General features: G+C 45.7%; 1 protein-coding gene across 5 annotated transcripts in view; it reads right to left on the bottom strand.

The window, feature by feature from the left end:
• Positions 1 to 16,229, bottom strand: part of ZDHHC14 (zDHHC palmitoyltransferase 14) — a 300,501-nt gene that overhangs the window by 124,763 nt on the left and 159,509 nt on the right. For all 5 annotated transcript variants that reach the window (XM_004044877.5, XM_004044876.5, XM_019030001.4 and 2 more), the window contains exon 2: positions 7,991 to 8,151. In XM_004044877.5, coding sequence (XP_004044925.1) covers positions 7,991 to 8,151 — 161 coding nt within the window. The remainder of the gene's footprint in view (positions 1 to 7,990; positions 8,152 to 16,229) is intronic.

The following is a 16,229-nucleotide window of genomic DNA, read 5'->3' as shown; positions in this document are numbered from 1 at the left end:
TGTCTGTGTGACACTGTGGTCTCTCTAGAATGCCTGTGTGACACTGTGGTCTCTCTAGCGTGTCTTGTGATGCTGTGGTCTCTCTAGAGTGTCTGTGTGACGCTGTGGTCTCTCTAGCGTGTCTGTGTGACACTGTAGTCTCTCTAGAGTGTCTGTGTGACGCTGTGGTCTCTCTAGAGTGTCTGTGTGACACTGTGGTCTCTCTAGAGTGTCTGTGTGACACTGTGGTCTCTCTAGAGTGTCTGTGTGACATCGTCTTCTCTCTAGAGTGTCTGTGTGAGGCTGTGGTCTCTCTAGAGTGTCTGTGTGACACTGTGGTCTCTCTAGAATGCCTGTGTGATGCTGCAGTCTCTCTAGAATGTCTGTGTGACACTGTGGTCTCTCTAGAATGCCTGTGTGACACTGTGGTCTCTCTAGAATGCCTGTGTGACACTGTGGTCTCTCTAGCGTGTCTTGTGATGCTGTGGTCTCTCTAGAGTGTCTGTGTGATGCTGCAGTCGCTAGCTAGAATGACTATGTGATGCTGTGGTCTCTCTAGAATGCCTATGTGAACTTAGGAATTCACACTCCTAGGCTCAGTGCAGGCCGAGCACCAAAGTGTGATCTCATCAAGTTAAATAACTCCCTTCTCTCAATTTCTCTTCCTGTAAGGAGGACAATGCCACTTTCCACCCACAAAGCTCTCTAGAGGACCAAGAAGACAATTCTGTGAAGGACGTCCACCAGGAGAGAGGAGCTACAAGACAGCTTTCTGGAGCTGTCCTCCTAAGTCCCCACGCCAATCAGTTTATAGTAATGTCGCCAACTTCAAAATCACGGAAATATGTTTGCATCAGAGAATGGCTTCAATTCCAACACATGGTACATTCCCACAAGTTTGGATTTCCATAGGAAGAATAAATAACACTGGCTTCCTTGAATGTCCTGGATGAAAACCACACATCCTTCCAAATCCTGTGGAAAAACATCTCTGGCCCCCTCCTTCCCTTAGAATCAGACCCTTCAAAATCTTGTGGTATTTCCCCAAATACCGTAATTTTGAGTTGTGACATCTGGTTTCCAGTTCTCCCAGGCTGGGGTTTCTTGTTAAAGGGACATCAGAATCTCGACATCCTGAGCTGCCACCCTGACCTTGTGCAGGAGTCTCACTGCCCCACTTCCCGGCATCCATGCACTCTAGATGGTTCTAGCACTTCCCCCAGACAAGGAAGCTACATTTTTTTCTAGGATGTACCTTTTTAGAAGCCTTTGTCTCTTCCAGAAGGTATGTCCGGCACGATGGGACTCCCCCACTCTCCCTTGCCTCAAACATCACGGAACATCTAGACATCAGTGAGCGTCCCACTAGAAAAAGGCCCCTGAATCTTCAAGAAGCTCCAAGAGGGGAGTTAGATTGTCTGGAAATTCCCGGAAGTTCTTACTGCTACACCCACTGGAGCCCAGGATTTGAGAACCAAGCCCGCCGGCCACGGCATACTAGGCTCGGCTTTCTGTTTCGAAGCTCGAGGCTGCACCGGGGAGAGAGGATGTGGTCCATGGGAAGGGGAAGTGCCACTGCTCCAGGGAGCCAAGCATGGCTTCCTCAGGGCCTGGCTCCTCAGGCAGCAGGAGGTGGGCAGGACTGTGCAGCGGGTAAGAGCACAGGCTGTGATATCAGATAGGCGGGTGTTGGACTCCCAGCTCTGGCCAAGTGACCTCTGGCAAACCCCTTTCCTGCCAAGCACTGGCATCCTCACAGGTATAACAGGATACAGATGGTGGGCAAATGCCGCGGCCACATCCTACACGGGGAGAGATGCTTCATCAACAACAGCCATGAACACTGTCTGGCCTGTTCATCAGGGCCCAGCAGACCCATCACACAGACACATGGTAAAAGCATGAGGAATATTTCATTTCATGGTCACAGGTAAGTGTTTAAGCTGGTAGTGAAGGAGGAAGCCCAAAGGCTACTGAGGCGGCATCACAGTGACGGTCAAGAACAGGCCAGAGGCTGGCTGCAGTGGTTCAAGCCTGCAATCCCAGCACTTTGGGAGGCCCAGGCGGGCAGATCATCTGAGGTTGGGAGTTCGAGACCAGCCTGACCAACACAGAGAAACCCCATCTTTACTAAAAATACAAAATTAGCCGGGAATGGTGGCGCATGCCTGTAATCCCAGCTACTCGGGAGGCTGAGGCAGGAGAATTGCTTGAACCCGGGAGGCAGAGGTTGCGGTGAGCTGAGATCGCGCCATTGCACTCCAGCCTGGGCAACAGGAGCAAAACTCAGTCTCAAAACAAACAAACAAACAAACAAACAACAACAACAAAAACAAGAACAGGGTGGAAAGCAGCAGGGAGGGAGGATGGGAGAGGCAGCAAGGACCCCCACACCGGCAGGTGCAATCCATTCTGCATGGACCTCCACGGCCTAGTCAGAGTGCGTGAGAGGCTGAAAGGGCCACTGCAAATAAAAACTACACAAAGCATGAATTGTGGTGATATTGGAGGTGAGTAAAAAGATGCAAATATGAATTGGGGGAAATGTTCAGAAAATCTCACCTTCTGAGAAGAAAACTGGCAAAAAGCAATCAAATTAGCCACCTTTAATGCCTGCTATGTTGACCCTGCCAGTTTTTTTTTTTGGGGGGGAGGGGTGTATATTCAACAGTATGGACAACTAGTATACAGTACACAAAGCGACTGCGCAGTGTATGAAGATTCAATCACAGATCAATCACAGCCAGTAGACTACTCATTAGGCAAAAATCAATGAAACCAAATCAATGAAACCATCAAATTTTAAAGCCATTTTATGGTGAATATTGACAACAGAAAATGAAATTAATACTGCCTTAAAAAAAACCCAACAAAAAGACCCCCAAAATTGCATATGGTAAAAAATCAAATCACACAAAAAATTTTTCTTAGTAGAAATAATAGTTCTATAAAAAATTCATAATGGCAGCTTTCATAATACTGATCAGTGAAAAATCTTAGTTATAAATTTTATGCAGAGAAGAAATGACTCCAATAAAAAGAATTTTAGTGAAATAACAATGTAAATGAAAACAATTGGAAATAATTTGTGCGATAGAGAAAATTATGGTCTTAAATTGACTTAGTCTTTTCCTCAGAAAGCATCTTCTCCAACAAAAATCCATTAGTGTCGTTAAAATTCCAATTAAAATGTTTCTACTCTTAAACACAGAATTAAGATATCTTTGATGCGGGAAAAGCCCAGCAAGTCAAATCAGTGGGTCAAAACTTCCTGTGGTTGTGGAAGTCTTCCCAGGGGATGCTCTGTCTAGGATGGGGTGGAACTGTGTCCCTGACAAATCCAGGCTTTCCTAGGGTCAGGAAGTTGCTGTGCTGTGCTTTCTAGAAATTTCCTCGAGAGACTCTTTCAAGGATTAATTTAGGAAATAACAAAAGATAAGCTTTACTCTTAGTAAAGTGATTGGTTCTGCGTACTACAAGAAAGTTTATTGGATGATGACCGAAGATAGGGGAGAAGGAGGGAGAGGGAGTAGAGGAGGAAGGAGAGAAGGAACACACACACACGTGCACGTGCGTGCACACACGGGTGCATCTACTCTGCCTGGGGAAGTGGCATTCTACCTCGTCAGCAACATGTACAGAGTGGAGGTAATCGGTCTTCAGATTCTGCCACAACGCAAGTGAATTTTTAAAAGCCCACCAGCTTCCTTTGATCTGGTTCCACCCTTACCAAGCAAAGTCCATCATGTATATGGTATCTGGGTTACTGTGGCTTGGAAGAGGCGCTTCCTAAATCACTAGCCTTGCTTTGGGAGCCAAAGCTCACATTTCAGCTCCTCACTCACTCTCCGCATTGACTTCCTTAGTCTCAGCATCGGGTCAGGACGGTGGAACGGGTGGGAAGAGACGAAACCTGTGGAATGTGAAATACTTTCCCCTATTTTGATCACTGGAAAGGTCTATCCCTAATAGAAATTCAACACTCTGATCCTGTCATTTCTAGTACAGTTTTTGTCATTTTTTTCTAACCCCAAATCAGTTGCTTACGATCAGATCATCCTTGGGTGAACTGTAAAAACTGAGTTTCTGAAACTGAAGTTTCCAAGCAAGCCTCCAGTGACCCCAGCTTCCCTGGCCCCCTACCACTATTCTTTGATGTCTTTTTAGCTGCACCCTAAGTCATCGGGAACATTCTTTCAAAAGAGAGAAGTGTAAGGCATTTCAAGAGCCTTGAAACAGACTCTGAAGCCCAGAGCCCTCCTCCTCCCCACCTACTCCTCTCAGAAGTTTGAAGACAGGGGAAAGCTGTTTAAATCCTTGGCAAATCTTCAATAAATTACTCAGATGGCTGATTCCAAGGGGCCATTATGGGCTTCTATAAGGAAGAGATCTACAACGGATAATTAGAATGAATAACCCCAACCATAAAAAGTTTCCAAATCTAATTGTTCATTTTTCTTTCTTTAGCCAGATAGCACAACATAAATGTGTTAAGATTTCATTGAAACAACCTTATCTTCCAAAGCCAAGTAGTATACGGGAGGACTCCTTATGAAGGGTTAGATCAGTGATGGAAACGAGCCCAGCTTGCAGGTGCCTGCACCCCTTCCTCATTATGGAGGAGGTACAGCTAAGCTGGCAGGCAGTGGTCCCAAAGATATTGTACCAGCTCTGCCATTTATTCCTGTCACACTTAGGTAGCTTTCTATGAGAACGTACATTTGTAGAAGGTGGAGAGAAAACTGAGTGGGAAAAGAGAAGAATTAGACAAAACAAAAAACGATCATTTACTACACATCTACAATCTACCAGGCACTTTTCCTGTAATTGTTAATCCTGAAAAGAACCTCAAAAGATCCATGCCATTACTCCTATTTCACAGATAAGAACACAGAGGGATAGAGTTTAGAAAACTGCACTGCTCGCCTAAGTCACGCAACTAGAGAAAGGGTGAGCCAGGATTCAAACCCATGTCTGAGGCCTCCAAAGCCCTCTCCTTCCTCTTTTCCTTCTGCTTCTTCCACCCCATCTTTTTCCTCTCTCCCTTCCCACCCTCCTCCTACGTTTTTTTTTTTCTTTTTTTAGAGGGAGTCTCCCCTGTCGCCCAGGCTGGTGTGCAGTGGCGTGATCTCGGCTGCAAGCTCTGCCTCCCGGGTTCATGCCATTCTCCTGCCTCAGCCTCCCGAGTAGCTGGGACTACAAGCGCGTGTCACCATGCCCGGCTAATTTTTTTTGTATTTTTAGTAGAGACGGGGTTTCACTGTGTTAGCCAGGATGATCTTGATCTCCTGACCTCGTGATCCGCCTGCCTCGGCCTCCCAAAGTGCTGGGATTACAGGCGTGAGCCACTGCGCCCGGCCTCCTCCTCCTTTTTTTTTACATCTTTATAGAGGTATAATTTATGTACCACAGCAGTCACCATAAAAAGTGTGCAATTCAGTGACTTGTAGTGAATTTATTGCATTGTGCAACCATCACCACGACCTAATTTTAGACCATGTTCATAATCCCAACAAGCTCCCTCATGTCATGTGCAGTTAACCTGCACTCCTACCCTCCCAGCCCCAGGAAATCACTAATCTCCTTTCTGTCTGTAGAGATTTGTGCTTTCTTGGACATTTTATACAAATGGAATCACACAGTACATAGTCTTTTGTATCTGGCTTCTTTCCCTTAGCAAATGTCTTTAATGTCCATGTTGTAGCCTGTATCAATACTTTTCTTCCCTTTTATTGCTTCATGGAATCCAATTGTATGGATATACCACATATGGATCATCAGTTCATCCTCTGATGGACATCTGGGTTGTTAGGTTTCATGCAGCTATGAATATTCATATACAAGTCCTTGTGTGGACATATCTAGGAGTGGAGTTGCTGGGTCATATAGTAATGGTGTTTAGCTTTTGGAGAATTTTGAGAAACTGCTTTCCAAAGTGGATGTACCATTTTACATTCCCACCAGTAATGTACAAGGGTTCCAGTTTCTCCACATCATCACCAGCATTTGTCATTGTCAGTCTTTTTGATTAGTGCCATCCTAGAGGGTGTGAAGTGGCATCTCACTTTTTTTTTTTTTTTTTGGTTGTTGTTGTTGTCGTTGTTTTTTGACACAGAGTTTTGCTCTGTTGCCCAGGCTGGAGTGCAGTGGCACGATCTTGGCTCACTGCAACCCTCCGCCTCCTGGGTTCAAGTGATTCTCCTGCGTCAGCCTCCCCAGTAGCTGGGACTACAGGCTCGCACCACCATACCCGGCCCATTTTTTTTATTTTTAGTAGAGATGGGGTTTCACCAGGTTGGCCAGGCTGGTCTGAAACTCCTGACCTCAGGTGATCCTCCCACCTTGACCTCCCAAAGTGCTGGGATTACAGGCATGAGCCACTGTGCCCTGCCTCATCCACTTTGTAAGAAAGGCAGAAAGCCTGTTCCTAATCATGCTGATTTTGCAGATGCACCTGCACTAACCTGGAGATGGGGATCACTGCAGGAAACTGCATCACCCCCAGTATGGGAGCTGGGCCCTTGCACTGAGAAGAGGATTTTCAAGTTACCTGCTCATATATTGCAGGCATAAACCACACAGTTTTGAAGGAAACTAGGTTTGACTTCCCTCTCTCTCCTCAATGATACGAGGAGCTGGAAAGAACAAGGTCTGAAATCTGGAAACCTGGGTTCTAGGCTCCGGTTCTGCCACTTTCACCCATTTAAGCCCCTCTTGGGGGCTTTGTTTCCTTATCTGTAAAATGGGTGTAATAATAAAGTTTTCCTTACAAGGTGGCTTAGATGTGGAAAAAAATGCAGTGATAGCCATGGATGGGCCTGACAAATGATTAAAGTGCTACAAAATGTGAGCCTTAAAATTATGCACTAGCATGCCCTGTCTTGGAATCCCATGATGCAGGGGCTAAGAAAGAGATTGTCTGCCCACTGCTGCTTCTCCCTCCCCCTCCTTCCTACCTCAGGACACAAGACAGCTGCAGTCTAGCAGATGACACCACACACTCTACACACTCCCATTTTACTGCTCCCTTTCCAGGCAGCGGGGATGAAGGATGAAGGCAGATGTCGAGAGAAGGACAAAGCTGTGCTTTAGTACTTGGGGAATGGTAGGACCAGAATAGGCACTTTTTAGCAAGATCCACAGCTCTGTCTTCTTACACTGTAGACAGGGAGGTCCCTCCAGCTTTAGTGAAGGCTGCAAAGGAAAGTCCATAGAATAGGAGGAATCCTGGAAGAGAATTATCTCTGCCAAGTGATTTTTCAGGCCTAAACATTATGTTCACACCAAGTCATCACAGCTCCTCTGCCATGCTTGTGAAATTTACCAAAGCACCACAGCAAAGCTATACATTCACAATCACAAACTTTTAAGAGCAAGAAAAAGCACTCCTTTCAATTAAAAAAAAAAACTGTAAAAGTTTGTTGTGTAAGGGATTAGGATCTGTTTTAATATCTTCAAAATGGGTTGTAATAAACTTTAGTATAGGTTTTAATATCTAAGGAAAAATAAAGCTATTCATCTCAATACATATCACAGATACATGTTTATTATACCTAAATAAAGGAAATTCTCAATCCTGGCCTGGATAAACAAGAAAGCTGCCTAAGATGTAACTTTCCTAGATTTATATCATGGAAACTGGTCATGCTCCAAGGATTGCAAAAGGGAGTAAGGGCAGCAACCTACAACTGTAATCTCTCGGGGTGGAGGCTGCTTAGTAGAGTGGAATCAAACACTTGGGTTTCAAAGAAACATCAGAAGCACAGCTCACACTGATGCTTTGCTCGAGTGGGCCTGCAGTCCTGCCTCCAGGATACCTGTCCCTCCAGCCTTATATCCCACCTCTTCTTCAGCTCATCCTGCCCACCCAGCGAGCTAAGGAACACTGACTTCTGGCCTCCTTCCTTCCCAGCGCTCAGCCCCTCCTGCACAGCCCTCGGCCTGCCTTCCCCACTGTAGCTGGGCCCAGGCAGGAAGTGACCAGAGGCCATGGGCAGACTTTCAGTGTTACCTATTTGCCTTTCCAGATCGGCGGCTTCATCAGGCGTGGCTCGTGGGAGGACTCCGGGGTCGCTGAAGCTGGTGCGGAGCAGGGTCCCCATCACAAAGAAGAACAGGATGCCAGCGACTGCAGGGATGGCAGGGGTGATTTTCACTGCCAGGTACGGACAGCTGCCAACAGGTTGGACAGACCGGAGAGAAGGGGAAAAGAAAGGAAATACAGTGTTAGGAATCAACAGTAAGCAGTCTTTATCTTCTAAGAAATCAAAAGCTTATTTGGAGGAGAGAAATTGATTTCTATTAAAAATTCATCTATGTGAAAGATTTACGTTTGGGGAGGTCTGCAGTTCTGTCTTACAGACAATTGAACCCCCACTCCCCAGCACGACGCCCAAGCCCCCTGCTCTTACAGGAAGATGCTGGCAGAAGAATGAAAATAGTCCTGCTTGTATAATCAGTCTAAGACGCACAGAGCTTGTATAAATAGACACGTGTCCTCTGTGCTGTAAACACGGTTCAGGAGTCTATGAGATCCCCCCGCCCTCCCCTGGGATTACATAATAGAAGAAGACACCAATTTAGAATGATCTTCATGAGAGCCAGCCTTTCCCACTTGGGTCAAACGACTCGGGAACTTTCAGCCAGCACCAAATGCTGAGGACTGTACACACACTTTCAAAGGGCAAGAAACCAATTTTCCATGTTCTGGAGGTAATCTATTCCAAAGTGAATGAGCTATGGAAATGGACTTGCAGGCAGGTTTCTGAAGACGATTTAAGGGATTTCAGCAGCTGGAATAGAATCATCTCGTGCTTTTCCAGAGGGCATCTGAGCTATCAACGGACGAACATGGCCCAACTCTTAACTTGACTTTTTCACTGCTGTCAGTCTGACATGCTGACGTGAAGCAGGGATTGTTATGAGTCAGGGAGAAGTGCCACTGGGACAGACTAAACTCTACACGAGGCCAGCCTGGGAACCACTGTCTGACATTTGGTCTCAGATCCAGGTATTCTAGAGCCGGAGCAGTTCTTACCGTGGCCCCTTGATGCAGTCAGATGCCTGGACCTAAGTGAAGGATGGGATCTGCAGTGACCACAGTCAGTCCATTGTCGCCACATTAAATAACATCATGGGCATTGGGGAACATGATGCAGAATCGTGGAATTAGGACATCTGGCATGGAAAACAATGCTAGATTGCCCACCTCATCAGAAGATTCTCTTCCATGTTCTCAAGACAAAACAGAGATGGGGAGCTGGAGAAGAAAGATTGGGAAGCTCAGCTCTGCTCAAGACTAGGAAGCAGACAGGGCTCTTGGTCTTGGAAGCCCTGGGAACCAGCACCCCACTGCTATTCAGGTCTCTGATGGATGGCAAACGGATGCTGGCACGAGTCTGGGACTTGAGAGCCACAAGCCATGATCCCCTTTGCTGAGACAAGTGATAGAACATTAGTGCACCAGCCTTCAAGAGGCCTGCAGACCTAGACACAGCTTCCTGGAGCAATCGCTGATGTTGACAATGTGGACCGTGGCTGTGCAAGTTTCCTAGCATGAGGAGATGTACAGCGAAGTATTTAGGAATAAAGTGCCATGATGAATGCAGCTTACTCTCAAATAGCTCAAAAAAATATTGTCTAAACAGAGCAAATGGGATCAAGTATTAGCAAGAGGTGAATCTGGGTAAAGGGTGAATGGATGTTCTTTGTACTACTCTTATTCTTGTTACTTCTCTGTAAGTTTGAAATTATTTCCAAATAAAATGTTAAAAAAAGAAACACAGTCTACATTGAAGGCATGAAATTACCCTGGTATGAAATTATATATATATATATATACATACACACACATACATACATATACATATATATATATGCTATATATATAAACCCTGAATACATATAATTTTAGTCTAAAATAATCTACTTTAGGGGGAATTTTTTGTTACAAAATGGTTAGGGAAAAGAGCAACTGTGTAGAAAAGAATTTTCCAAAAAAACTTAAATTCACAATTCGACATAGTTTGAACAATGGCAGTGAGTAAAACAAGCCCACGTTTTTCCCCCTTCTCAAGATTAATGAATTTAAAGATGATGTTGGCACAGCAAGGCCAGTTTCAGCGAGGGCACAGCTGGACAACATGAACCAGACAGACCCAGTTAGGAGAGAGTGTTCCACCTCAGGTGTTGACAGCTGTGATTTAACTCTATGGAGCTTCTCCAAGGATGGCTACTTGTGAATGGCCAGAACCCTCCTGTGAGGGTGACTTAGTAGATCTTAGGCTTTGGTGTGCTTATTTTTTCCTTTTTGAGTCTGAGAGGCAGCTTGGTGGACCGCAAAGTCCACCTGCTCAAAGTTGCAAAGGCTGCCTCTTGCTCTTACAGCAAGTTCTAGCATGCCTTGCCCTCCACCGTTCCCTGTCCCAAGTGCACTCTCTTCAGGGTTGGGATCTTCCACAGCCACCCCACTTCCCCAGGCTGATGCCTCTGCGGCCTCTCATAACCTCCACCCCCTAACCAGGATGTCCCCTGCCACACTCTCACTGCAGGGAGAGTACACTGTAGATTGGTATTTGCACTTGAGCACACACTGATTTGTTCAGAGCCATCCCAGGAAGGAGGAAAAGGCAAAGTCCAGTTGACGCGGGGAGACCTACTGCCTGCGGGTTCTCTAACTGCGTAGCGGGCTGTTGCACTTGGACAAATCAGGGTATGGATCCGACATGCATCTGTCTGTGTTTCCCTGGGAACCTGCTCCTGCTCCTGTCCCCGCAGGAAATCTCAGGCAGGTCTAGTGACTTCTCTGATGATAATATGAAGGTAATAGGAAGTCCTTGTCACTTTAAGTAGCAAACAGTGCCATTGAAGCAAATGAAAGAGTAATAATCCCAGTGAATAATGGTAACTTCTACCTTGATGTGAAGTTAAGCCCCCTCCACTACCCCAGCTCGCCAGCTGCAGTTTCTGGCCCCTCCATGGTGGAGAATAAAGCAGGTGGAGTAGAGAGGGAGGCAGGAAAGAGCCTACAGGAAGAGTTCTGTTACAAGGCGACTATGTGCTCTGGGTCTATGAGATGGTTAAACCGGTTCTACCTAGACTCGCATTGGTGAGTGCTTTGGACGCCCCGGGGGAACCTAGGTGCATGGCCCACTTGCAATGTCTTCCTCCTTCCCTCTTCTTAAATAGAAACGGCCAGCTTCCTCCCACTCAGGGCCTTCCTTCCACGCTGTTTTGCCTTCCAGTCCCTCCTCTCAGAAGCCCTTTTTGTCTTCTCTCCGGGGGACAGCTGGAACAGTGATCTCTGTTTGTTTGTTTGTTTATTTATTTATTTATTTATTATCTTTCTTGAGACAGGGTCTCACTCTGCTGCCCAGGCTGGAGTGCAGTGGTATGATCACGGCTCACTGCAGCTTTGAACTCCTGGGGCTCAAGAGATTCTCCCAGCTCAGCCTCCTGAGTGGCTGGAACTACAGGTCCTCACCACCACACCTGGCTAATTTTTTGTGTGTTTTGTAGAAACACTTTGTTGCCCAGGCTGGTCTCAAACTCCTGGGCTCGAGTAATCCTCCTGCCTCAGCCTCACAAAGTGCTGGGATTACAGGAATGAGCCACCACGCCCAGCCTAGAACAGTGACCTCATACCTGCCTACCATGATCCCCTCCTTCAATCTGTCCCAACCACCACGGCCAGCTCCAATCACACGTGTCTCTGCTCAAAAGCCCTCCACGCTTCCGCCGTTCCTACCAAATGAAGCTCGAGCTCCTTATCTGGTGTCCAAGTCCCCCACAGTCACCTTCTCTCCCTCTGTCTCACTGCCCCCTCCTGAATCCCAGCAATGGCCACACCTAACATTTGGGCGTCTCAGGCAGGCACCGGCTTTCACTCACCGCCAGCGCTGCCTGTCCAGCCCACGTGTCTGGAACACCCGCACCTCCCATTCAGCATGTTGATGCTCCCAACTTTCCAGTTCCAGCTCAATACCGCTTCCTGAAAAGACTTGGTAGAGTTTCTGGGCTCACCCCCTAAGCAGAAGGGATCGCTTCTTTCTCTGAACCCCCACCGTGTTTTTCTTTGCTCCTCTCCTTGGACATGTGGCCATTTGTGGACAAGCTCCACGCACCTCACTAGATTAAAAGTCCTGGAGGGTGAGACTGGCTCCTGTTCCTCTTTGTGTCCTTTGTAGCACCTAGCAGGATGCCTCGCATGATGTAAAATGCAACTAAGTTTGATAAATATTTGTTGAGTAGCTGAATGAATAGAATCCATTTAGTGAATTTTACCGTAACACCTGAAAGAGGAGGAGAGTCAAGTCACCCATATCCTCAGCAACCACAGACCTGGTCTAGAACTTCTCTACTTTTGTCAGCTTGCTAGGTCCTGTAACTTCCTTCAGACAGATGCTAAGGCCCAGTTCCTTCTGCGAGGCTCCCTCAGCTGAGAGGAGAGGATATTCCTCAGCTCGCTGAGCCGAGTGTGCCTCACGTTCACCTTCTGTGGGCATTTGCTGGAACCTCTAAGACCCTCCACGTGCTAAAGTTCTAGTAGATGAAGCACCATATGTTGGTACAACTCTGTATAATGCTAGATGCTCTGTGACAGTCCCGTTCCACCAGCCTCTGTGTGTGACAGAGGATAGTGCTGAGTTTGTCCTAGAAATCCTCAACGACTCACTTTTTATAAAAGTGGCAGAATTCCCAACCCTAAACAATGAGGTCAGGGCTACTGAGACACCTTCAAAACGCTGCTTAGAAAAAGCATAGAGCATCTGTAGTCCTTGTGGTAAAGACAAGGCAATAAGCAGACCCTGCCCATGACTGTGAATGTTGACCTCCTGAAGGAGGTGAGACTAATGGGACATCTCAGTCGACCTACAGACTGGCACGGCTTCACAGCTGAAGGAAGCACTGTGCACAGTATGGCAAATTCTTAGTCCGAGCTCAGATGACTTGAAAATGGCTCCTTCATATTTCTGAGCAACTGTGGATGGGAACTCCAATGCTGAGTGCCATCTGTGTTGAGGAAGACTCCATCCCCAAGGGCCTGGATTTGATACAAGATGATGAGGCAGCTGCCAAAGATATAAACACCAAATGGAATCCTATTTCTGTCTCAAGAATTGTGACCTACATACAACTCAGGGCAGTGTAGCAAACAGGCTACAGGCATCTTAGTCTTCATAAAGATTAACTGGAAAGTGACAGGGGGGAAAATAAGAATATATCTTCATAACATAAAAGAAATTAGCTAATTTAGCACCAGATACTAAAATGATGAGAAGCCTTTACAGAGCTCTCCCTCCACTCACATACATCAGCAAGAGCTGTTTGATTTTGGATATGATGATAAATACCTATGCACAAACTGCCTAAGCATTGTACATTCGAGGTACAGAAATTCATTCCAGGTAATAATTAGAAATGTAGCACTGCCAAAAGATTATATGGAATTTTTTCAGTTCAAATAGCAATCTCTTTGAATCTTTAGTAAAAATTGTTTTTGTGCGTTGATGTTTATACATGAAAAGTGGAACTGTTTTCTGGGTGCTATATTATCTGAGACCACACAATCAGAGTGCGTCCCTCCTCTGCTCAGAACTAAATATTTGATATTGATCATTAAAAAGATAGATGGAGGGATAGATAGACAGACAGACAGGCAGACAGATAGATAGATATAAAATCATTTTAGCATCAAACAGACACTGACATCCCAGAATCAATACTGTCATTAATTCTATATTCATGTTTAGAGACTGGCTTAGAGAATAGAATTTGACATAAAGCTGATTCCTTGAACAAAACCCCTAAGACTAAATTAATTTCTTAAACATTTGGCTAAGAAACATGGATTTCATTATTGGGTAATTAGGTCTCTCTGTTTTCCAGAGGACATTCTTTGGGAGAAGATTAACTTAAAAACTAAACAAAAAAAAAAAGAACAATATTAACAAGATATAGCAGAGACATTAAAACCAAGTGCCCTTTGGAACAAGAAGTAGAGAATCTTTTCCTGTATCAAAACAATTTGAGTCCTCTTTTAATGTTTTGTCTATAAATGGATACACATAAAAAAAGTTTGTTAATAGTAGCTCATGACTCCTGACTGCAGCAAATGGCCTACATTTGATATTTTTGGTCTGTCCTGTACGTATGAAAGCATAAACATGAGAATAACTGTTTTTTAGACATAACCACGAGGCATACATTTATTATTACACAGGAAGAGGAAGTGGCCTCACTGCATTATTGCCACACTCCAATTCAGGGAGTTTCTACTTTGCAGAAATCACAAAGTAACCTAGCATTTTAAGTTTCAGATTCTCGATTGCAAAGCATTTCAATAATAAGTAGCTAAGGCAAACAATCATAAATGAAATAACCTGAGCCAACGACTCACACATCTGAAATAATCAGAGTAGCATTGTGAGAAATGGAGGTTTTAAGGGTTGCAATAGAAATGACCCCTTTTCCTTTCCATATGAGTCACTGCAAAACAGGTACTTTTCACTTATAGGCAGGAATATAAGCACCATTCATTTTGTGATTTGTTCCTTAATCACATACTTAGAAATAAATCTACCACCACAAGGCAAAGATGAGTGCATTACTTGGAGACAAATAGAGGAAAAAGTAGATTCAGAAATCATATCCACTCACAACTCCAGAATAGGAAAAACCAAATAGATGATTTCATAAAACTCCCAAGAGTGACATTCCCCTACAAGATCACGATGGCAGGACCCCGTGCCTGGAAAGCACGATTAGTGACTAATCGTGTTAATTACCCCAGACGCACAGAGCCAGGAGTCTATGCATGCCTGTACGAAGGGAGGGAATTTAAATCAATGAGCCCAGGGACTAACGTGGAAAATATGAGCAAAGCAAGCTGGAAGGAAAAGCTCAAACCCAGAGAGCATGGAGGTGACAGTAGAACTCCACATACCCATTTGTAGACTATAAACGTGACGTTCAGTTTCATCAAAGCTCAACAGCTCTTTTTTACACACGTCTCTCTGTCTACCTTTGTCGGGTGAGAACTGTAGCTTTTGGGCTTGCTAAGGGAGGAGGAAGGTGAAGGTCACCCTACCAAGTCGAGGAATGTCATTTAGGAAATCTGGTTTTTCCCTGCAGGCCTTCTGGCTAGATGCAGAGTTAAACAGGGATGTCTCCAAACACAGCACAGTCTTGCCTTGAACCTGCAGAGTTCATGAGTGAGGAGAGGGGCTCCAGGCTTCAAGCACTTGCGTGAACAGAGAGCGGAGGAGGGGAGATGAGGAGAGTGCTCTCTTCCGCCCGTGGGGCCCAAACACCCTCTAAGCATGCAAGACAGAGTTAATGTCCTTATTCTTAACTCAGGGCCTCCCAGACCACCCAGAGAGATCTACTTAAGATACAGGACCTGGGAATCTGTAGCTTTAAAATACAGGCTTCAAATCATAGCGTGTAAACAGCTCAATTTACTCATCTACTATTGAGAATGTACAAGAGCTTACTAGTCAAGATTGCGGTACATCAACATTTTTGCCAAGTGATTCTGAGTTGCATTTAAAATTCCAGGAAGAGGCCGGGAGTGCCTATAATCCCAACACTTTGGGAGGCTGAGGTGGGCAGATTGCTTGAGCTCAGGAGTTTGAGACCAGCCTTGGCAACATGGCGAAACCCCCTCTCTACAAAAAAAATATAAAACCCAGCTGGCTGTGGTAGTGTGTGACTGTAGTCCCAACTACTTGGGAGGCTGAGGTGGGAGGCTGGCTTGACCCTGGGAGGCTGAGGCTGCAGCGAGCCAAGATCATGCCACCGCACTCCAGCCTGGGCAACAGAGCCAGACCCTGTCTCAAAAACATGAAATGAAATGAAATGAAATAGAATTCCAGGAAGCCAGAGGCTTCTGGGTAGCGTGTGAATCATGGGAGGGAAAGCCAACACTGTTTTGCCCCAAAAGTTGCTCTTTAATGTCCTGACATTACTTAGGCATGGCAACCACATGCCCCAGATTTCCCATTCAAGTCCTGGCTCAGGTGAATGTTTTGTCATTTTCAGACCATGTGTGGCCGCTGAGCTAATTGGCCAAAGTAACTCCATTTTGCTTTCTGTGCATCCTGGAACTGTAAGGCATCGTCAGGGCAAGCCAGGGCCCTTCCGAGAAAGCTCTTCCTAGAGCTGCTGGTGTGTGTGCTGGGAAGACCTGACCATACCAAGCGTCCAGGGTAGTGATTTGGGATTTGTCCTGGCACTAAACAGCATTCTAA

The sequence above is a fragment of the Gorilla gorilla genome, chromosome 5, assembly GCF_029281585.2.
Source record: "Gorilla gorilla gorilla isolate KB3781 chromosome 5, NHGRI_mGorGor1-v2.1_pri, whole genome shotgun sequence".
Taxonomy (NCBI): domain Eukaryota; kingdom Metazoa; phylum Chordata; class Mammalia; order Primates; family Hominidae; genus Gorilla; species Gorilla gorilla.
Note: the sequence above shows the minus strand (reverse complement) of the source record. Positions and strands in the feature narration are given on the sequence as shown.